Below are 23,411 nucleotides of genomic sequence, written 5' to 3' on the forward strand. Positions count from 1 at the left end.
TATGAGCTCCCTCTCTTTCTCGCCCATTCACTCCGTCACCCACTCACTCAAACACAGAGGCCACACTCCACTGTGTCGGACAACCGATGTGGCGATTTGCGTAAACTCGAATCGAATTATAATATCTAAACAGAGTGAAGTTTATTCATGGCTGCATATATAATGTAGACATGGTTCCATCACTGCACAATGGCAAACGCAAAAGTTAGCATTCACTTCATTCCAAACTGTACTTTGCTAGGCCGAACCAGACTACATATGCTGTATAAGTTGTCCATAGTTAAATCTTAACCCTATTGTTGATGGGGTATATCGTACACACTACCCTCACGTTGTTGTACAGGCATGTCCCCAACCGTAGCAGGTATATCTTCCGTTGACACCTAGTTTAGGGTTCCATGTTTATACAGTGATAACATAAATATAATCTACCTCTGCGTTTACCAACAGGGTACAACTGGGTCAACAAATATGGCATTTAACTGCCCCGCAGAGATTGTATTGTGTTAGAGTGGAACAGTACCACCACCACCACCACTACTACTGCTACTGCTACTGCTACTGCTACTGCTACTGCTACTGCTACTGCTACTGCTACTGCTGCTGCTGCTGCTGCTGCTACTACTACTACTACTACTACTACTACTACTACTACTACTACTGCTGCTACTGCTGCTGCTACTACTACTGCTACTACTACGACTACTGCCGCTGCTGCTGCTACTACTACTGCTACTGCTGCTGCTACTACTACTGCTACTACTACGACTACTGCCGCTGCTGCTGCTGCTGCTGCTGCTGCTGCTGCTGCTGCTGCTGCTGCTGCTGCTGCTACTACTACTACTACTACTACTAGTGGGCATGGTGGGCGAGCTGGCTAAGGCGCCAGGCTAGTAGTCCAGCGAGGTTGAGGTTTCGGGATCGAGCCCACCTGTGACCGGGTGTAAAAACCTTGGAGTCACCTTTGTGTGCAGACTCTTTCAGTGTTGTCACAACCCCTAGTGCACAGTACACAACCCTGTGCACTTAAAAGAACCCACGAATCCGTTGGTATATGACCAATGGTGGCCACATGAACACGTGCATACACCTAGTTGCTGGTGCAGCAACGTGCAGTCAACTTGGACAAAGTGCTGTGACTATGTGTCCCAGTCCACCCAGCTGTCAATTGGGTACCTCGTTAGGATGAGAGAGCCACAATAAACTCGGTGCGCCTAGTGGCAGCAAGAGTTGTATACTCCCCAGGGAGTTGAGATTGAAATACGATGTGCTGTTGAGATTGACATCCGGTGATCGAGGGAAAAATACCAGCGCCTTGAGCATTCACTAGTGCGTGGATATGTGCGCTATATAAATATCCAATCTATCTATCTGCTGCTGCTACTGCTACTGCTACTACTACTACTACTACTACTACTACTACTACTACTACTACTACTACTACACTGCTGCAGCTGACCCCTGAATGTACTGGGTAGAATAGGCCTTCAGCAACCCATGCTTGCCATAATATTCGACTAACGGGAACGGGTGGTCAGGTTCGCTGTCTTGGTTGACACATGCCATCGTTTCCCAGTTGTGCAGATCGATGCTCATGTTGTTGATGATTGGGTGTCTGGTCCAGGCTCGATTATTTACAAACCGCCGCCATACTACTGCAACGCCTACTGCCGCCATATACACGTTGCTACTTCTGCCACAGTTACTTACACAATACTTCCACTCATTCCTCTCCTGGTAACATAACTATTACATCTATCACTGATACTGTTGGTGCTGCCACAATACTACTGCCGCTCTAAGTACTAATACTGGGAATGCTGTTATAACTCTTCAACCGCTACAGCTGTTAAGTCAGTGACTAATATAGTTCTTCCTTAGAGGCTGTGTCTGTGTGACCCACATCTGAAAGTAGACCTCAGTGTCACCGCGATTGCTAGAGGGCTGTAACTGACCATATATCGGTTTATGTATCTCGGTTACGTTGTTCTACTTAGATGTCGGTAGGATGATTATATCTTCAGTCGTGTCTAACACAGTAGCTCTTTGTATACAGGGGTCAGTCTATGCACGACTTTGTGTTTGCTATCTTTATCACTTGACTTTAACAGATCATTTGCAAAGACAATATTAAAGGCGAGCCGTCTATATTTGCATGGGTACATATACATGCACCTCACAGAGGCGGATACAGATGTCACCCAATCCCCTTTGTAATCGCCTCTGTTTTTATTTGCGACCGCAAAATACCCAGAGGTGTCTGGTAATGTACTGGGACTGTATCTTGCTCAAATGTGATTATATAAATGTGTATTTATACATATGTGTATTGTGAATATAGCGGCAGCTGCCCAAGGGGGTTTGTGTTTCCCTCGATCATTGGATGGCAATCTCGTACTATAATGTTGCAAACCAACATTCAGTCCTACATTGGGCGCCAATGTTCCGGTAAAAAATATCAAAGAGACGTGATGTGATTCGCATCAATGAAAGACCGATCAACGCTCTGGGGATAGGATAGCGTGATGTTCACCCGATACACATTCTGGTCAGTTGTATTACATAACGTCACTGGTCGAACTTCAAGGCCTCTTGTCACGACTGTCACGACTGTCACGATCGATGTACATTACAACTGAATATTGTCAGTTGTCTTACCTTTCGTGTCCGCCATATATCTAGAATATTGCTGAGTGCGCTGTTAAACAACAAACAAACAGTTTTCGAGTTTGTTCCATTAAATTAAGTTTTTGAAAGGGTTGAACTTATGGGTACGATAGCGGTGGCTTCGAAGATGGACATGTGCTAAGATGTTTATCAGTCTTGAATTATTGCCCGTATTTCATGGTGATTTGTCAGATTGGTTGTTTTTCTAATGATGGCTGGTGTGTTGGTTAACGCCACACTCAGCAATCAGCAAAGATCATCACAAGTCATCTCATGACGAGATGAGACTAGGAGCTGTTCACCTGGCGACATATGGCGGTATATTTTTAGAAAGAAATACTGTTTCAAGGTTATAAATCGTCATTACATCAACAGCAGAGTGTTGAAAGGTTCGTAAATCTGTTGGTTGGGTCCACGCGATGTGTTACATACGATTAGTTGCATACGACGTGTCGCACCGACTGAATTGCCTCACAACCGTCTGCATGTTATCTTCAACACGATAAAACGGGTGTGACAGGGCATATTATGTAGTATATGTCAAGTCACCAAAGAGAAGACCCCAGCTATACAGCTTCACAAACTAAAACAACATGGCGAAGACAGGAAGCAACCTATCCGCCGTCTTACAGGGGGCAAATGATCTGCGAATGGTGAGTACGTTGTTAATATGTAATATGTACCAATCATCTTACAGGGGGCAAATGATCTGCGAATGGTGAGTACGTTGTTAACATGTAATATGTACCAATCATCTTACAGGGGGCAAATGATCTGCGAATGGTGAGTACGTTGTTAACATGTAATATGTACCAATCATCTTACAGGGGGCAAATGATCTGCGAATGGTGAGTACGTTGTTAACATGTAATATGTGACGATCATCTTACAGGGGGCAAATGATCTGCGAATGGTGAGTACGTTGTTAACATGTAATATGTACCAATCACCGTATGTTGCTGCCAACCACTACAGCGTATCGATTGTTCCGATTAAAGCTGAATTGCTCGCCCTGCCTTAAGAGTGAGTTAGTCGGGTTTTACGCCAATTTTAGCAATATTCCAACAATATCACGACGGGCAACACCACAACTGGACTTCACACATTGTGCCAAATGTGAGGGAATCGAACCTGGGCCTTCAGCATGACACGAAGACACACATTAACACCTCGACTACCAACTCTTGGTTATGCACGTGTCTTTTTGTTTTCATCACAGATTGATGTCCCTATCCCGGAGCCGGAATATGGAGGTAAGTCCTACGCACACTCACCAACACAAGTACACACGTACGTTCCTACGCAGGTACGCATGCACAGGAGCTTCCTTTCGGGTTATAAATTTAGGAATTATTTTGTTTCGAAATTTTTCATGAAAGATCTACTTTGGATTCGAATCATTGATGTAAGGTCTAGTGTATATTCTGGTTCTGTGTAAAGTCTACTTTGTATTCGGGTTGTAGATACAAGGTATTCGAGTTATAAATGGATGGTCTACTTTCCATTCGAGGAATGATTGGAAGATCTACTTTGTATTCGGGTTATGGATGTAAGGTCAATTTGATTTCGAATTCATTCGGCTTATGGGTCTAAAGCCTACTTTGAAATCGAGTTATGAGTGGAAATCTACTTTATATTCTACCTATGTTAGCTGTTTGGAGCAGCCAACATAACTGAAATACATCCCCACTCTGCCGGAAGAGACGTTTTAGAAGATGAACGTTTTCCACATGCACTCAATGGTCACCATGGCAAAATCTATGCTAAATAAGTGTCCAGATCATTTTCAAATCCTCGTACCTCTCATGCGTTCATGAACCTATTTTACATATTTGTCTCACCCGTGAAAATCTGTACAAGAATTGATCTGACTTGATCGTGTGGTCAGGCTCACTGACTTGGTTACTTCGAGACCACTGTCATATAGCTGAGTGCAGCGATAAACTACAAACAACAAAACAATCAAGCTTTTCCCCCCTTTGATTATATATACAGTAAACATGTACCTTATTTGTGTCCGTGATTGATAGCAAGTTCAGAAAGTTCCGGGGTCAAGGCCTGACGCAGCTTGTTACTATCGTGCTCACAGTACACGATGTCGGGGCACGAACGATGACGTAATTTGACACGTCTGGGTCAGGCTGACATTTAATCCCAGAAATATAGTTTGGTAAAAACAATTACACAATGCAGCTTTGTGCCACTTAATGCGTTTCGAGAAATACTTCCACGGTCAGCCAAGCACTTGCTTGTAACATGAGATTACTTTTCATTGTCATCCAATCTCCGGTGAGAGTTTTCAGGCCAAAAGCAATTACTTTTGATTAACAGAAATAAGGAGTTTCTGGGTTTAGATCGCGTTCATCAATATTTAAATCTGGTAACCTCTGTCAAACTGTCGGTATAAGTCACCATTTCAATTTTGTTTTAAGCCAGCCCTTGTGTGATAGCTTCAAAATACAGAAAAGATAATCTAAGTGATAGTCACTTCATAAATGTTTCGTTATGTAAGTATTGAACTATAGTTCTAGGAATTTAACAGTGCAAAGGTGTTTCGTGCATGCATCATAAACTGTATTGATTAACAGATTGATTAATCTGCTGGTATGTAGTTGGAATACTGCTGCGTGCGGCGAAAAACAAGAAGTAAACAAACAAACAAAAGATACCGACGCGATCATTGTCACACAGTCAGAACCTCACTCACTCACTCATTCATTCACAGAGGTCCAATTGAGGCAGTTGAACTGAGGTATTTGCACTCACTCCTTCATTCACAGAAGTTCAACTAAGGCAGTTAAACTGTGGTATTTGCGGTACTGATGTTCATACCTGGAAGCAGGCAGGCTTTGGAGGGAAAGCTCTCACAGAACCGACTGTTCTGGGCCACGAGTCCAGTTCCGTGGTCACCAAGGTGGGAGAGGGGGTCACTCATCTCAAAGTAGGTAAGATACTGCCTTAGTTTTGTCTCTGAATTCCTACCTGAATTTAAGTTCACAATTACATTCATTAGTTGCGTCGAAGAGATCAACGAGAACTCAGATTAGGAATGAATTAGGACTAAGCAGGGTGCAAGCTTCGGGGTCAAACGAAGGGTCGACATAAAAGCACGAAGCTATGGTGGCTGATTTGGGCCACCGCTTTATCGCTTTCACATTTTCTCGCCTCCAAATTTTAAGGCGAGAAAGCGATGGCCCAAATCAGCCACCATACAAAGCAACGGTTTTTCACTGCACCATATCACTGGCACACATCACGTGAAGGAATGATATGCATGTTAGTGCTGGTATTGGCTTACAACAAGCGATACGATACTAACATTCTAGTCACGACGATATATTGCCAAGGTATTGACAGATCAATACAAAACAAATTTTAAAGCATTTCGTAAAATTCCGTCAGCGTACTTCAATGTTCATTCGGAAACGAGAAAATTAAATTCGTACTTGAAGTTTGTGAATGTTAATAACATACGAGCGCTATATCTGACACAGTTCTTGACGAAATTACGTAAGCATACATTTCAATCATCAATTTCTTAACCGGTATCGCGATTCGGAAACATTCAAATTTAGACATCAATGTATTGTCGCTCATATGAAGTATTGGGATATTCCACCATGTAAAACTTTGTATCGAATCAGTGTATCGGCGGTCCGTGCATCGATGCATATCTATGGATCGTCACGCCACTAATTCGCGTATATGATCTTTTCATAAAACAGATTCAGTTAAAGTGCTAACTAATTGTAGAAACGCTGGCACAGTGTGAAACCGTGCATTCCACATAATTCGGCCGCTAACTCTAGGACTGCCAGCCAATGTTTATCGATCGATGACTATCTCTAAATAGTAGCATTAGGTTTCCCCTTCGTCCCAGAATAAATCACCAGTTTGTATGGAGTAGTTTATTGTGGCATCTCTTGGTCATTCGTTACTTTAGGACTTTCAGCATTTGGCTATCGTTCCATGGGTGTCTTTAAATCGCAACCAGGTATGGCTTACCCGCTTTCCGTATGTGTGTCAAGGGGAGATAACAGCATGGATCACGAGGAATGTGAAGCAAAAGTCAGTCAAGAAAATATTTCTGTTGAGGCAAGCTACTTACTCACATGTTAAGATTTCTAAATCTGTAATCGCGATGAAGGTTACTGTCAACTTGAAGGTGTCGGTGTTTATACGACCCTCGGTATTGCTTTGGTAGGTCCTAACTTACATTCAAAATATAAGATAAAATAACAACGAGTGGTTTCAAATCCTAACATTTGGACAAAACTTATTGGTGAATGCTTGTGTGAAAGAGGGAGCGGGTGGTCAGGCTTGCTGACGTGGTTGACACATGTCATCGGTTCCCAAATGCTCATGCTGTTGATCACTGGATTGTCTGGTCCATACTCGATTATTTATAGACCGTCGCCATATAGCTGGAATAAAACGATTTGTGCAATCCCTTCAAAGTTCGAGCCTAGCAGTAATTGCGGCAAGGGGTGATGTCACCAGGTACTGGCCTAATCGCCCAAAGTGTCCACACATGTTCACTTAATGTCCACTCACTCACTCACTCACTCACTCACTCACTCACTCACTCACTCACTCACTCCCTCGATCACTCACTCACTCACTCACTCACTCACTCACTCACTCACTCACTCACTCTGTGTTGTCCAGGTGACCGTGTAGCAACAGAGCCTGGTCCAGCGTGTTACCAGTGCAAGAAGTGCAAGGCCGGCCGCTACAACCTGTGTCCAGTCATGCAGGTGATCAACCCTCAGTACGTCAGTGGTCTCAGCCGATACGCAAAACACAGAGCGGACCTCTGCTACAAGTGAGTCCCATCATGTTGTCACGTTGTCAAGCCTTTTGTCCTTATATGTCGTCATTTGGTCAAACCACGTGTCCTTATCTGTCGTCGTGCTGTGAAGCGATGTGTCCTTTTATATCGTCATGTTATCAAGCCATGTGCCCCTCCTTGTCGTTAGGTTGTCAAGTCATGTGTCCTTTCATGTCGTCATGTTGTCAAACCTTGTGTCCTTCTTTACACGTCGCAATGTTGTCAAGTCATGTGTCCTTACAAGTCGCCATGTTGTCAAGCCTTCATTCCTTACATGTCGCCATGTTGTTAAGCCTTGTATCCTGACACGTCGCCATGTTGTCAAGTCATGTGTCCTTACAAGTCGCCATGTTGTCAAGTCTTCATTCCTTACATGTCAGCATGTTGAACATGGGTAAACACTACTGAAAGAGACGTAAAAGACTATTCATGCGGTGTTTTCGTTGTATTGGTGCAATAATTTTCGCCTTTTTTTCACAGACTGCCCGATAACATTAGCGATGAGGAGGGTGCGGTCATTGAACCTCTTGCTGTAGCAGTGTATGCTTGTAAGAGAGCCAACATTGGGATGGGAGACACCGTGCTGATATGTGGGTCAGGTATGTCATCCCTGGCAACGGAGAGGATTCATATGGGGGACACCGTGCTGATATTTGGGTCAGGGTTATTGTCCTGGTAACAGAGAGTGAGTTTAGTTTTACGTCGCACTCAGCAATATGGCGGCGGTCTGTAAATAATCGAGTCTGGACCAGACAATCCAGTGATTAACAGCATGAGCATCGGTCTGCGTAACTGGGAACAGATGACGTGTCAACCAAGTCAGCAAGTCTGACCACCTGATCTAGTTAGACGTCTCTTACGACCAGCATAGTCGCCTTTTATGGCAAGCATGGGTTGCTGAAGGCCTATTCTATCCCGGAACTTCACGGGCCAGTAACAGAGAGTATTCATGTCGGTGACACCGTGCTGAAGTGTGGGTCGGATAGGTTCCTGGTTAAAAAGAGAAGATGAGAATGGTCAGAAGAGTTCAAAGTGATGTGAGAATCGGATCGGTTAGTTACGGAGGCAATGATCACTAAAGAACTATTGGAAGGAGCTAGGAGCTTTAACTTTACCGACCGATTTAGTGATATATTCGTCTTTGTTATGTAGATGGTACTCATGGAAGCGTACACAGGACCGAACATTTGAAACTGTTTTCATTTCAGGGTCAATTGGACTCCTATGTCTGGTGACAGTGTTGGCGAGAGGTGCCACGAGAGTTCTGGTGACAGGTGAGATTGGGACAGATTGCTTTTGTTCTGTGCACAACAGATGTATTCCACATAAGATAAGAATAGAACCTGATTACTTCATGCGTGGAGGTTAAAGCGTTCGGTCGTCACGCCAAATGCCGGGATTCAGTTCCAGACATCGGTACAATGTGTGAAGCCTATTTCTTGTGTACCACCGTGATACTGTTGGAATAATTATCGAACAAAACCATACTCACTCACTCGGCGATGACGGCAACATCTGATGTGGGCGTTAAAATCAATCGCCTGTGCAAGCATTGCCGTATAGGCACAAAACAAAGCAACCTCATCGCTTCGTTTAGATGATATTAGTTCCCCTACTCAGGTTTAAGAAAGTCGCGTTGGGGAGCTCGGACATGGATCTTGGGAGAACTGTGCCAAATCTATTTTAATTATTTGCCTATTCAGCGACCCGAATCACAGCATATAAGGCTGTCATATTCTTGATGATGATGATGATGATGATGATGATGATGATGATGATGATGATGATGATGACGACGACGACGACGACGACGACGACGATGATGACGACGACGACGCTGAAGAGAAGAAAGTACGTGACAGGTACTTAATAATGTCATCATCATTGTTTTGTAATATAATTCTATTCCACCTTTTTAGACATCGGAGATGACAAACTGAAGGTTGCGAAGAAAGTCGGAGCGACGCATACTCTGAATGTCAGGGGTCTGTCCCCCACGGAGGCTGCTGCCGCAATTGAAGAAGTTCTGGGAGAACCAGCTGATGTCTCCATGGAATGCACTGGCGTACCTTCCTGTGTCAGCACCGCCATCTATGTGAGTGATAGTCTCAGTACTCTTAGGTTTTATTGCTGGAGTTTAAGATTATGCAGTTTTGACTGGATCACAAAATCCAAAATCGGAAATATCGGCAAGAGGAAAAATTATTTGTGATTCATGTAATCGACTATGTATTACAAAACCCACTGTGATGAATGAAATACAACTGTAACTTTCTCATACAATACACAAATGCATGTCTTTATTTACGGCAAGCTGCTAAATGACTTCAGCGTGATCGTTTTGGGCATTTTTTGCTCTTAGTTACTTCTCGTATATTTATCGATAATCGATCGATAGTCAATTGGCGATTGTCGATCTCTATGAATAATAGTCAGTCCGACGGCAGATCACAATACTATGTTGCATCCCTTCGACGTATCCAAAACTTGGATTGCAGGTTCGAATCATTTATGGCTCTGAGTTACATTTGTCAGCATTACATTATGGCTGTCATGTTCAGTTTCCCCAAGCGGGAAATTTTCCATCACTTCGGACTTGCCAACATGACCTGGCACAATGTTGTGTAAGTCACATACTGTGAAAGCAGCGCTGAACTAAACTCAGCATGACACCTATTTCTGGATGGTACATTGCTGAATGTCGCAGGCAACAGATTTTCGATCAATCCGCTGGCTACCGGCTCAACTTCCCTAATTCATTACTTTATAATTGAAATATCTTCACATTTCCCATACTTTCTTAAAGGTTTTTAAACGAGCGTTCCTTCACAACTGTTTTGGGAGGTGTGTTCTATCATGACGTTGTTGTTGTTGTTGTTGTTGTTGTTGTTGTTGCAGCTGTTTTGGTAGTCGCAGACTTATAACAAGAACGCTTAAGTAAAGCTTAAAATCTGTTTATCTGTTTACCTAGGCAACGACACGGGGTGGCAACGTGACCATGGTTGGGATGGGTGACCTCGTTCAGGAGGTGCCCCTGGGCACAGCCGCTATGAAAGAAGTGGACATCAGAGGAGTCCTGAGATACTGCCACGACGAGTAAGGCTAATTCATAACTATGCAGGTGCTTTGGGGATGGTTCTGGTCACCATGACCATGACCTGTACAAAGGGGTCAGGTAGGACTTCCGTTGGACACTTCTGAAGAACCGTATTGGAATTGGTCCTCAGTAACACATATTTGTAAGCGGCGACTAACTGGAATGGGGTCGTCAGGTTTGCTGACTTGACACAAGCCATCGTTTGCCAAGTGCACAGATGTTCACGTTGTTGATCACTGGATTGTGAGCTCCTTACTCCCATTGTTTATAGACCGCCGCCACGTAGCTGACAACGTGCTGAGTGCGGCGTTTAACAACATGCCAACAAGCTAATTTGTCACTAGCATGAAAACTTACGACCGTTGGTACCCTATAAACTATGTCTGTAATAAGAGGTGTTGTGGTCAGATCTTGATGAGCCAATCATCCTACGCGGACGTTGACCATTACCCATGTTATCAATCATCAGATTGTCTGGTCCAAATTTGTCTTTACATGCTGCATATCCCCACATCTGTAAACGTAATGAACGCTGTGTAAACCTACACGGGCATTTGTGACCAAAATGCCTGTTTGGCCTCCACAGGTTGAAATGTGATAAAAGAATAGTGTAATTACTTACACATGTATACCTGATGAAAAATCGCGTGTTTGAACCTACATGTGTAAACACGATCATAATGCATGATCCTGTCCATGTTAATGTGACCAACGAGCATTAGCTGAATCTATGCGTATGCATGAATTAACTGTTCATCTATGTATTCGGTTTCATGCTTCAGCTTCACTACCGCGGTGTCTCTGGTTGCCAGCGGGAAGGTGAACGTAAAGCCTCTCATCACCCATCGATTCCCACTGGAGAAGTCTCTCGCAGCTCTGCAGACAACGGCGAGCGGAGTGGCCGTCAAGGTGATGGTCCGTTGTGCCGAGGACTGAAGAAGACATCTGCGACAGTGTCCCACCTCTATATATCCTGGAAATCCAGCGCTGCTATATTTAAATAAGACCATGTGTTTTTTTTTAAATTCTGTACTCTGAGGGTAGGTTGATGAAAGACCGCGTTTCACTTCATTTTATCCAAGTACTCTATCACAGCTGCATTTGAATACTGATACATCCTATAGTCCCGTACCCCTACGTCTTACCATTACAGCATCTCAACTCTTTATATCCAAGACTACCATCAGCATTGCCTCTTCAATTGTACAATTCAGTGTGCTTACCTTTTTCTTAGAAGGCCTCACCCTGTTAATGGTAGTTACCATCACCTTAGGGCCAAATTCCCAGGTACAAACGTTCCTTATCACAACAAAACACAAGATGATAATGTTTACATTGTTTTTAATTTTGTATGAGCATTGTATTAAAAATAAGTACATACATATTGCCTCTAATTATTTTGCATAGATCAACTGCATTCATAAAAACATCATCAACAAAATACAAACGGTATATTACAGTATGTTATAAACATGTCAAAAATCGTGGGACCATCCATCTGTCAATGTGCAGATGATGTGATACTGCTTCCTTTCGGGACGTGACTTCTAATATCTGAGGTCATTCAGTAGGATAGTATTCACCTACCAATCCTATACAACTATACAATGACTTGGCGCAGTGTTTTGTTATTTTGTACACATTAGCTGCTAACACTGAATGTTTATAACATTCCATAAAACAGGATAGAGATGAATTCAAGTAATGGTTTATGCAAATTTGTTATTAAACCATTCATTTAAAAATGAAAGCATAACATTTGTATCAACAAAGATATTACATGAAATGCATGCAAATTACTAAGTTGACTTTCAAGACATAGTTAATTGATGATGAAAGGAACATTTTGGACAACGGAACTAATATAGTCACATGTTTACTGTTGTCAACAAATACAGAGTTTATGCTGAAAAATATCAAATGACAAACCTTATATTTGATTATTAGATTGTTGAATAGATATTTCAAAATCAACAAAGTATGGTCCACAAAAATCCTAATAATGTACAATGGAATTTGAAACAAAAACAGATTAACTGCAATATATCAAGGATATATTTATCTACAACTGTTAACAGCCATTTTTAACAACATTTCACTGGAATTCAGTTTCAATAAATAAATTCATATTAACAAATGAGTAGGATACAGATTAGCAAAGCTGAGTTAATGGCACACAATGTCGTGAACTTTTCCTACTGTTGTGTTAATTACTGTCTGAACAAAACAGTCACATATCAGAATAGAAGACATAATACAGTGTTTGTCTAGATGCACGGTACATGAAAACAAGATCGGTTAATGCAGGAAGTACTTAACCAAACTAATGCTGGCACAACTTTGGCACAATACCTTGACAATTTTGTACTGAGGAACAAAAATGGTTCTGACCCCCCAGCACTGGAGAGTTCATACTGCTATTTCGCTAATGCTGCCATTTTCAAAACATAACATTCATGTTTCGTGGAAGATCAAGATATGTGAAGAATTGAAATCACATCTTCTCAGTTATAAACAACATCATCAATGGAATCATGTTGTGGAAGTGGAGGTTTTGTTTCTAAACAGAAAAACACGCTGACATCATTGCTTATTGTGTCAATACTGTGAAACTGGCTTTAGAGACTTCTTCTAGGGTATCCAATGACAACAGCCACTCGACAAACACCTCACAAAACTAGCAACTTCTCAACCAATCACTGACGTCTTTAACCATAACAAAGCTAAAACTGTCCAATGAGAGCACAGCTTGTAGCTAGTTGCCATAGCATTGTTAGTTGAAGTTTAATACACCAATCAACAGTCCCAGTAAATTGCTGGCAATGAAAGGTGTGAATTATGCAAGTTTTGTACAAGGCTAAAAGCCCTTCTACATACTTGTTATGAAATCAAATTTGTGAGGTCATATCAACGTGACAAAGAGTACGTTATGAACGAGGTGTGTGTCGCAGTGTGCTGTTGGTTGACCGTGGAGTGTGAAGATTGGAGGAAGAACTTGATGTCCCCTGAAAACAAGCAAGTAGTTTTAGTTAAAAAAACAAACATGGCAGATTGATCCTAGAGAGAAATTCTGCTTCAGTGTAGCCTCATCTAATCAACTGGAGGTAATGTGATGCCTACAAACAACCAACCTTGATGTGTCTGTGGTGATCCCATGTGAAAACAGATCCCTTGACATCAAAGAGGCACCAGCTACATTTGGGTTGCCGGTCATGTGACCGATTTACACGCCAATGCACAGGACTAAAGGGAGGCTACTTGTGGGTGAGTGTTGATTTTCAATGGACTTCAAATTATTAAAGTGTTCCACTAACTTATGACAGAAGAAGGAGACACACATAATAACCATGAGTCAGCACAAGGAAAAATGTGACTTCTCCGTACACATTATTACTTCAAAGGGAGGTAACTCACCGGTCTGTAAGGAGGCGGGACTTCTTCAATGAAACTAGCTGGCACAAGGCCTCTCTTCCCATTTATCTGAAATAAGCAATGAGCTCAACGTTGAGTGAGAACATAAACATAACATATATTATATGTGACATGCAGGAACTAGAGGTGCACCAAATTAATAAATCATAAATTCAAACCAATTACTCCCAACAGTTTTGTTTTGAGCAAGTGTTGAAAAACAGATTACAGATTGATCCATTTTCAGACAAAAGATATTTATTGAAACTGATAATATTGTAATATTGTAAGCTACTGGAAGTGAATGTTTCACTACCTGGCCATGAAAGAAACCATCTGGTCGGAGCTGACCGAACACCTCGATAACATCTCCTGCCCTGAAGGCCAGCTCATACCCTGTGTTATCATGCGGGGAGTGGTGGCGGGGGTCGTAGTCATACAGGCCCATGAACTGCAACAAAAAACAAAAATGACAGGAAATCACAAAAGAAACCTTCAACGTCTTACCCAATCTTTTGTCATCTGTTTTAAATGAAAATCAACAGTGAAAATATTACCATAATTTTTAGTTCATCTTCAAAATAATAGACACTACAACAAGCTCTAGATAGTACATAAACTGTTTTCGAAAGACCAACATTACTTTTAGAAGTAATCCGTAAAAAACAAACCCAATTATTTGTACTTCTTTACATCTGTCATACACATGTACCACAAAGTAATGTGCTCACACACGGGGTCTACACACACTCACCAGTCTCCTCTGAGCCTGTTCATAATGTCGACCAGACAAGATGGAGGACTGATCTGACTCGGTGGCAGCCTCATTCTGACTTCTCTCAATACGAGGCAGTTCTGTAGGTTTGTACACAGTCTCCACCAGTGTGGAGGTCTGCCCCGAGCTGCTGACTGTTTGCATGGAGAAGTGTTGGTGCTGACTATGGTCAATGTTCTCTATCACAGACTTCGCCAGGTGGGGACTAGAGGGCTGCAGACACAGGCGGCCATTCAGGTAGATCTGTCAAGAAGGAAGCAAGTGAATGTTGATTTGGACAGCATGATGAGTTTCTTGAATAGAGCGTACTGCTTAAAAATGTACAATGAGCTTTGATTTCACTCCTGACATAGGGATCAGTCAGCATACAAACATATGATCATAAATAAAGCTACAAGAAATCTGTTGACAAAGGCATGTCACTGGACCAAATTATCACCTCTACGTCATACAACTGTCCTTGAACAAGTACAGTTACATATCTAAGATGTGAAAGGTCCTGGTAACCCTCCACACCTCCACAAGTACAGTTACATACCTAAGATGTGAAAGGTCCTGGTAACCCTCCACACCTCCACAAGTACAGGTACATATCTAAGATGTGAAAGGTCCTGGTAACCCTCCACACCTCAACAAGTACAGGTACATATCTAAGATGTGAAAGGTCCTGGTAACCCTCCACACCTCAACAAGTACAGGTACATATCTAAGATGTGAAAGGTCCTGGTAACCCTCCACACCTCAACAAGTACAGGTACATATCTAAGATGTGAAAGGTCCTGGTAACCCTCCACACCTCCACAAGTACAATTACATATCTAAGATGTGAAAGGTCCTGGTAACCCTCCACACCTCCACAAGTACAGGTACATATCTAAGATGTGAAAGGTCCTGGTAACCCTCCACACCTCAACAAGTACAGGTACATATCTAAGATGTGAAAGGTCCTGGTAACCCTCCACACCTCCACAAGTACAGTTACATATCTAAGATGTGAAAGGTCCTGGTAACCCTCCACACCTCCACAAGTACAGTTACATATCTAAGATGTGAAAGGTCCTGGTAACCCTCCACACCTCCACAAGTACAGGTACATATCTAAGATGTGAAAGGTCCTGGTAACCCTCCACACCTCAACAAGTACAGGTACATATCTCACCCTGTATCCTACAACATGGGAGTTGTTGCTGCAACCAACTTCATCAAGCTCCGGTGGTATCCATGACAACATAATACCAGTTTCCCCAACCAGCCGCTCCACGTGGAATTGTCTTGGTGCCTCAGGTGGACCTGCATGCAGAATTACATTCAACCTTCGATGATTGCAGTTACCATCATAGCAGCGGACTGTTCTTAATAGGGTACCAAAGGGTACAAGGAGATACGAGTTTAATCATATAAGACCTGTCCTTAATATTCTGGACTTTTATAATACTGAAAATCCACATCTGTAGGAAAAACGACACTTACAAGAGAGATAGTTCAGATACAGTTTCTGGATATAAAACTCAAGTGTAGTTGAAATATTTTTTGTTTTTGTTTTTTCCAACATGACCGTACATCTAAGAATTGATACTTGATGCCTTTCATACAGATGCTAACAGTTTTCATTTTTCTTCTTTTTTCATTTCTTAAAAATAACATCACAAAATGAAAGAACATTATTAATTTCTACAGTTATTGTCACATTCTTAAATATCATATACTGACCACTTCTTGGGGGCTTTCTGTACATGGGTTTGTGTAAGTGAGTCTGAGCAGATGTTGAGGACACCAGATGTTTGGGTGTCTGGGTGCCATGATGTGTAAGACTACTGGTAGGAGTGGACCGACTGCTGCTGTTGCTGCTGCTGTTGCTGTTGCTGCCCCCTTGAGGAAGGAAATGATAAAACCTCAACAAATCGTTCAACATCCATTGTGACATGAAATTATCCAGTCATATATGTTCAACCTGCCATCTTCCATCAGATAGAACGTGTATGACTCAAAACATATCCCACACATGGATCACCTCAAGTCATGACACCAGGATTTAATTCATAGACATAAACCAATTTAATGTATTCTTTTGTCACTGTTTCATACACGTACATATATATGAACTTCAACATGGAGTTATCTCCCTTGAAATATATAATGTGGAATGTAATTTAAATTACTTTACTGACACAGTATGTGAGACATCATGCAGTGACCTTGGAGTCTCTGTTATAAGCTTTAGACCTAGTCAGATAACACAAGACCTATCAAAGCACGGAGACATGATGCAGTGACCTTGGAGTCTCTGTCATAAGCTTTAGACCTAGTCAGATAACACAAGACCTATCAAAGCACGGAGACATCATGCAGTGACCTTGGAGTGTCTGTCATAAGCTTTAGACCTAGTCAGATAACACAAGACCTATCAAAGCACCAAGACATCATACAGCGTTCTTGGAGTCTCTGACAAATGCTTCAGGACTAGCCAGATAATGCTAGATCTATCCAAGCACTGAGACATTATACAGTGATCTTGGACTTTCTGACAAATGCTTCAGGCAATGCTAGATCTATCCAAGATGTAAGACACAACTTCATCTGCTACCTACCATGTCTGGGGGAGATCTGAGGAGCCTGCAGCTGATGGTACATCTCCGTCACTCTCTCTGGGCTGTTGTCTTGGTGAGGTGGCTGGTTCTGGTGATGACATAAATTTGGGGTGACAACCAAGGCCAGTAACACAATTACAACTGCTCTATGATCTGATGTGCTCTTATACAGTCTCTAACCTTACATACTTATTCAAAACTGTTGCACATTAGACATACAACTACCATATGAGTATTGCTACAGTGAACTAATATCAATACATGTACAATCCAGCATCTCAGATTTCCTTGCAACTTTCTGATAAAACCTGTAATGTCTGCCAAGGCTTATGATATCCAGCTACTTGTGTCAGAATTTAAGTTAATCAGGGTGTGACTGATTGCAGTAAAGACCAACAGTGCTTTGTTTTGTCCGCAGAGACACAATGCCACAATTTTGCATTGATATTCTTCTGCTATCACAGTACACTGACCGTGAACAGACCTGCACCACAGCAACACAAAACAACATGCGTAATCGTTAAACACTTTCTGGTAAACTGTCCCATTCACAACACCAAAGATGCAGCCGAGTTACTGTGGTATAAGGAAAGGATTTAGGTCCTAGAGTAACAACTGGTTATATTACTGTGGTTCCCTAATTTAATACCTATTACAGTACAGTTTCTGCAATGTCAGTGATGACAGGATGATTGTCACAGTCACCTTCAGATGTTTTAACCTCCTCTCTTTGGGTGTGCCATGGTGTCCATTAGAACTCAGTCCTGCAGGCTGGAGACAAGTGGCAGGAACCAGACCCGCTCTCCCATTACACTCCACCTCATAGTAACCATTCTCATCTATTGGACCTGTAGACATAGGTAAGACTTTGGTGTAACAGTGTACCAGCATTTCAGTCGTATCATGGCATGTGTAAAGAAACTCAAAGTGATGCAGGTCTCGGATGCTTACTACACTGATCAGACCAGAAGCATGTATATACAGACATGCATGAATCAAATGGGTCTCTCCCATATCAAAAGCAGATTCCTCTTCTAATCTTTTGCAGAAGTTATAGCAGATTCTACTGACCTCTTTCTATGAAATCATTGTACAGAGAGACATTGCTTCCCAAATTTTCAGAATGTCTGTCAGTGGATTCTTGAGATCACTGGATTCCTGCTTGCTTAAAATGATGAATATTTGCCATAAAGGCTAATCTACATGGAAAAGACACACACTGAAAAGTCACCTGTGACCTTGACCTTGTCTCCTTCCTGCAGTCGGAGATGCAGACTGGGATGACCAGTAGATGATGAAACATCTGGAATGTAGTCTGTGATGGCCACAAAGTGACTGGCATCTGGCAGATGTCCATACTTCTCCCTCATGCTGTTGACCAGTCCACCACTGCCCCGTGGACTCAGATTGTTCACGTTGATTGAGCGCTGAAGAATCCCCTGGAATGGTGACCTTCGACCCATCAAGTGGTCAGCGGATTTGGGCCTCCTCTTGTTGGTAGATTCAACACTTCCCATCTCAAGGTCGCTGGACAGATCACGACTGTCTGACAGTGAAGAAGACGAGGACCATCGCCCAGAATTCTTCTGGTTCCTAATGAAACTGTTCACATCAATCTTCCCAGCCCTGGGACTATCAGCCTGAGAGACACAGAAAGGACAAAATGAGCAAGACAGGAATTTGTCTGAATAAGTTCCCCCCTGAAGGTTGTTAAATCAATATTTCAAGCCATGCATGTGTTTTTGTGGTGTTATCAATTACCCAGGGATGAGAATGGAAATTTTCATTTACAGCTGAAAACTAGTCGGGGGTCTGGGGGCCACCGGCCCCCAGCCAGGTCCAGGGCGGAGCCTGGTCGGGGGCCCAGGGGGGGGGAGCCCCCCGTAAGCTCCTGGGATTTTGGCATTTTACACACTAAATATGGCTTCTAAAATCAATATTAACACTGTATATATATTTAGACGTTTCAGAAAAATGACCCTGGGGATGTAAAAAAACGCGGATTTCCGCGGATCCGTGGAAATTTCTCATCCCTGATTACCTAAAAATATCTGACGGCAAACCGTAGAAACCCATGCTAGCTTATTTCAATCAATGAGTCAGTCAAACTGCCCGAGTCCAAATTCTTAATGAACACACTCAAGTTTTTGCCACAAGCTGCAAACTGTAAATCATCATTCCCTATGATCTAGTCCCATACAGTGATGAATACAATATGCTCTATGTACATATTGCTTTCTTCTGATATAAACACAACAGCAAATTGAGCAGCCTCATGAATGCTTCATGTTACAAGCACATGTTTTGCCTTTGGGGTAGTACTCTGTATCTGCAACTATGGGTTCAACTGGTGGATGCATCATGATTGGAGAAGGTGACAGCAAAGCAAGAATGGACACAGACAGAGGTACTGACCCGACTGGCTGGTGTGTAGGGTGAGAGAGGGCGGTAGTACTCCTCATTCTCGGTGTCCTGCTCAAACTGTTCCAGTTCCTCCAGAACAGACGCCAGGTTCTCTGCAGTCTGGCATCGCTTCAGCTCATCTGCTAGACGATGGATCAAAGCATCCTGTAATAAAGATGGGAAGTTAATAGACTGCATGGCACACTCAATATTCATGCTATATGATGGTGGCCTGTCAATTATCAATTCTTGGCCAGTTAATCCAGCTTGAGAAACAATTTATTCAGTTGTGATATGACGTTTCAAGTTACAGAATCTGATGGCAGATTCACCTGGTCACCTTTTAGGACAAGCATAGATTGCTGACACATGCAGGGAGGACTGTAATATACAGGTTACCTTATATATACAAGAACAGGCACACATTTACCAACTATACCAGTTATAAAATACCTGGTAAACAGTAACACCAGTCTGTCACAACAGGAGACAAAGGTTTTATAAGTCTGTGCTGCATGACAGTGCAGCAAATGGAGCTCTGCCTCCATGTAGCTATAAGTACTGTTTATTGTAAACAGTGGAAGCACCATGTTAGCTGTAATACCATTCCTCCGGTATGTACTGGTGCTTGACATAGGTGACTGGCAACTACGATGATTCCTACCTTCTCCCTGCACTTCCTGCTGAGTCGGGCGACCTGAGCCTTCAGAGGGGAGATGGCCATCACAGCCTTGTTCTTCAGTCTCTCCATCTCCTCATACTGTCAGACAAACAGCACCATGTCATGGCAACCACAATTGAGTAAACATGGTGGCAAACAATACTCATTATGTGAACATCCCCTGTAACCCCTAGTTGGTACGTCCATTTTTCAACACTTTACACTCAAGCCAGATAATAGTAATCTGTTATTAATTACATCTGGACCAAACAATCCAGTGACTGATATCATGTTCAACAATCTACACAACTGGGACACCTACATCAAGATATGAAAACATCCTGTGCTACCCTTCACACTATTGTTTTAGGTCACAGTAAAATAACCATTTGATATTCTTAAAATGGTAAAAAAAACCCCAAAAAACATCTACAGTGGGAACAATTTTGCATTTATGTTATTGTAAAGAAACCTATACTTGTGACGACTTCATGATTTAAATGTCCATAGCTATTCAAACTTGTTAAAAATGTCAGCAATGCAACAGTCAGAAAAGATTTTTAATAAATTAGACCACTGCTTTGACAATGAAAACAATTATTCCAGGATTTTCTACTTTTTCTCAACATTTGAATTTGATTTGGCCACCATATGATCAGGGCAATGCCACAGTTGTGAACACTTGACCTTTGTAATTTGCATATTTATCCATATATGACCACAGCAGTTGTCAGTTTCAGCCTTTTGCTTTATCCTGCCCAGGATATATACCATGATAAATCAGTTTATCGTTCTCTCATCAACTCCATTTTATTAATATGTTGATTAATAGTTAGTATATGTTAACAGGAAAAGAATACAAGTATTCATGAAGAAGAAAATATGAAATCTTGTCACTTTAAAGGCCATGTCTGAGTCAAACCACTTTGTGCAAACCAGTTTTCCCTTGCCAGTTACTGAAGACATGTTGTCAAGGAACCTCACTCTGCAATGCCATACAGCTAATAACACACACTTAGCGAATAAGACTGAGCAGAGAGTCACAGTTACACCCTTCAATAGAAAAATGGTTGCTGATAGAAGAAGAAATAAATTCGTATTCGTAGAGCAGTAAATTCACAGAAGCACCTAAATCTTGAGTGTTAACACATCTGGATCTAGTTTCCCTAAAGACATTATGTGATGAAGAGGACTTGCCCTGGATTTAATGTTATGATAGTCATCCTGCATGGACTTCAGGTGATTGTTCTCCTTGTCAATGTCTGCCATCTTGTCCTGGAGGTGAACTAGCTCCTGCTTCAGTTGCTCAACCCTCTCCATCTGGTGGCCATATCGGAAAAAGTAGACGCAGTGAGCAAGTGCAGAAATGACAGAGAGCTTGATTTACAAGCAGCCACAGTGATGTGCATGGTACCATGGTATTGGTAGACTTGGAACTATGAGAGAGAGGTCACTGAAGGACATGTCAGGGCTGATGTACCAATGAATTGGGGAAATATGGACAGAATAAATTCACCAATAACAATTACACAAAGAATACTTTTAAGGGAACGTTATTAGTTGTTATATATATCCTCCGAATTCTTGGTGGTTAATAATGGATAATCATGCAATATATAAAATCTCTCTGACACCCTGAAAAACAGAACCTTCAGTAGAAAGGCTGCAAAATACAGGTGAGTATCAGGTCAAGCTATGGCAAATGAAAACGGAAAAGCACTTGGTGTCATGAAGCTTGTACTTGAGAAAAATGTGGCAGTGAAACGGAAGGGTGCTGATGATACCCAGTTGAAACCGGGAGAAATCTTTACACTATTCGTAACCAACACCTATAAGAATCTGTGCACACTTAGTAAACCTTGAAAATTCATAACCAACCATAACTGGTTCAAACTGTAAAGGCAACACAAAAAACAACCACAGTACCAACTGAAAGAATTGGTGCATTGTGTCCAAAAGACAATGAAAACTCATCAGTAAAAGTCAGTCAAGAGTTCCTTCCCATGCACAACAAACAGTGCAGAGTTATCCCCCATGAGCCAAGGTAGCAGCAATGGGGTCTGACTGGTTACCTGGTCACTGAGAAGTCTTGAGGCTCCCTCCAGCTGTCCTTCAAGGGCATTATTTTCTGCTTCCTTCACACCAAAATCTTTCAGTCGAAGCTTCAAACTATGAATCTCATCTTCCAGATCTTCTTTCTCAGCCAGAACATGCTTATATTCTGTGCAGACACTCCTCAGATCATTGAGCTGCGTGTGGGGACATTATGAAGGGTTAGCAGGGTTAGTGAAGCAAAGTGTCACACAGAGCTTTCAGAACACTGCTGCGGGTTAGAAGCATGCAATCACAGACTTATCATCTTGCTTTTAATATGTGACTGTTAGTATACAGTGTTAACATTAAATGTGAAGGTGAACCTTTCCTTATCAACTTGAGCTGTTATCTCTATTTTCCATTCTTAACTACATCAAAACCAAAAACATCCGAACAAATCTTGACGACAGTTTGCCTACACTGACAATGTTAGAACTTGTCAACAGTTTGACAAACACTAACCTGTTCCCGAAGTTTGTCATATTCTTCCTTCAAATCCTTCAGCTGTTCGTCAGCATTCTCTAAATGTGATACTTCAACCTCCAGATTTCGTAGACTGTCAAGTGCATTGGCACGCATTATTTCTGTCCTATCACATTCCTCCTTCCATCGAAATACTTCCCTTGTTAGTGTTTCTATCTCACTAGTCTGGAAGGAAACATCACCGTGTTAACACGACACAACCAGCAAGTCAGTCCAAACATCCTTTTCCATGACAAAACATCAACCAAACAGGCAATGAACTACTGGTAAGTACCATAATTACACATAGCAAATGTATCAGTCTGATTCCAAGTCACTAATTTCACATCAAGCGCATAGTCGTCTAATTTATTGTTGGATTTGATAGAAAGTGTTAACAATGTAACTACCACATTTACTTG

The 23,411-nt window shown here is 42.0% G+C and overlaps 2 protein-coding genes across 7 annotated transcripts in view; one reads left to right on the top strand and one right to left on the bottom strand.

The window, feature by feature from the left end:
* Positions 1-2,129: 2,129 nt before the first annotated feature.
* On the top strand, positions 2,130-11,977 carry LOC137265340 (sorbitol dehydrogenase-like). The gene is made up of 9 exons (XM_067800724.1): positions 2,130-3,320; positions 3,887-3,920; positions 5,448-5,612; positions 7,336-7,492; positions 7,979-8,097; positions 8,707-8,772; positions 9,418-9,593; positions 10,470-10,594; positions 11,378-11,977. Exons 1-9 carry the CDS (start codon positions 3,261-3,263, stop codon positions 11,529-11,531), a joined length of 1,056 nt encoding a protein of 351 aa, XP_067656825.1. The 5' UTR covers positions 2,130-3,260; the 3' UTR covers positions 11,532-11,977.
* The window catches only part of LOC137265338 (golgin subfamily A member 4-like), a 135,481-nt gene continuing 123,989 nt past the window's right edge, over positions 11,920-23,411 (bottom strand). For 4 of the 6 annotated variants that reach the window (XM_067800721.1, XM_067800717.1, XM_067800720.1 and 1 more), the window contains 14 exons: positions 22,990-23,175; positions 22,506-22,682; positions 21,631-21,753; positions 20,437-20,532; positions 19,785-19,937; positions 18,601-19,009; positions 18,075-18,217; positions 17,370-17,457; positions 16,492-16,650; positions 15,941-16,071; positions 14,761-15,024; positions 14,323-14,457; positions 14,010-14,075; positions 11,920-13,600 (listed from right to left, as the gene is read on the bottom strand). In XM_067800721.1, the coding sequence (XP_067656822.1) occupies positions 13,523-13,600; positions 14,010-14,075; positions 14,323-14,457; positions 14,761-15,024; positions 15,941-16,071; positions 16,492-16,650; positions 17,370-17,457; positions 18,075-18,217; positions 18,601-19,009; positions 19,785-19,937; positions 20,437-20,532; positions 21,631-21,753; positions 22,506-22,682; positions 22,990-23,175 (2,208 nt within the window). In that variant the 3' untranslated portion in view covers positions 11,920-13,522. The remainder of the gene's footprint in view (positions 13,601-14,009; positions 14,076-14,322; positions 14,458-14,760; positions 15,025-15,940; positions 16,072-16,491; positions 16,651-17,369; positions 17,458-18,074; positions 18,218-18,600; positions 19,010-19,784; positions 19,938-20,436; positions 20,533-21,630; positions 21,754-22,505; positions 22,683-22,989; positions 23,176-23,411) is intronic. The other 2 variants (XM_067800718.1, XM_067800719.1) reach the window with 2 other exon arrangements.

The sequence above is a fragment of the Haliotis asinina genome, chromosome 15 (assembly GCF_037392515.1).
Source record: "Haliotis asinina isolate JCU_RB_2024 chromosome 15, JCU_Hal_asi_v2, whole genome shotgun sequence".
Classification (NCBI taxonomy): Eukaryota; Metazoa; Mollusca; class Gastropoda; order Lepetellida; family Haliotidae; genus Haliotis; species Haliotis asinina.

Bases quoted from the DNA above. Each gene is read 5' to 3' on its own strand.
- LOC137265340 (XM_067800724.1), top strand. From the start codon at position 3,261: ATGGCGAAGACAGGAAGCAACCTATCCGCCGTCTTACAGGGGGCAAAT. The intron at 7,493-7,978 runs GTGAGTCCCATC...TTTTTTTCACAG, and splicing joins AGAGCGGACCTCTGCTACAA to ACTGCCCGATAACATTAGCG. The intron at 10,595-11,377 runs GTAAGGCTAATT...TTCATGCTTCAG, and splicing joins CTGAGATACTGCCACGACGA to CTTCACTACCGCGGTGTCTC.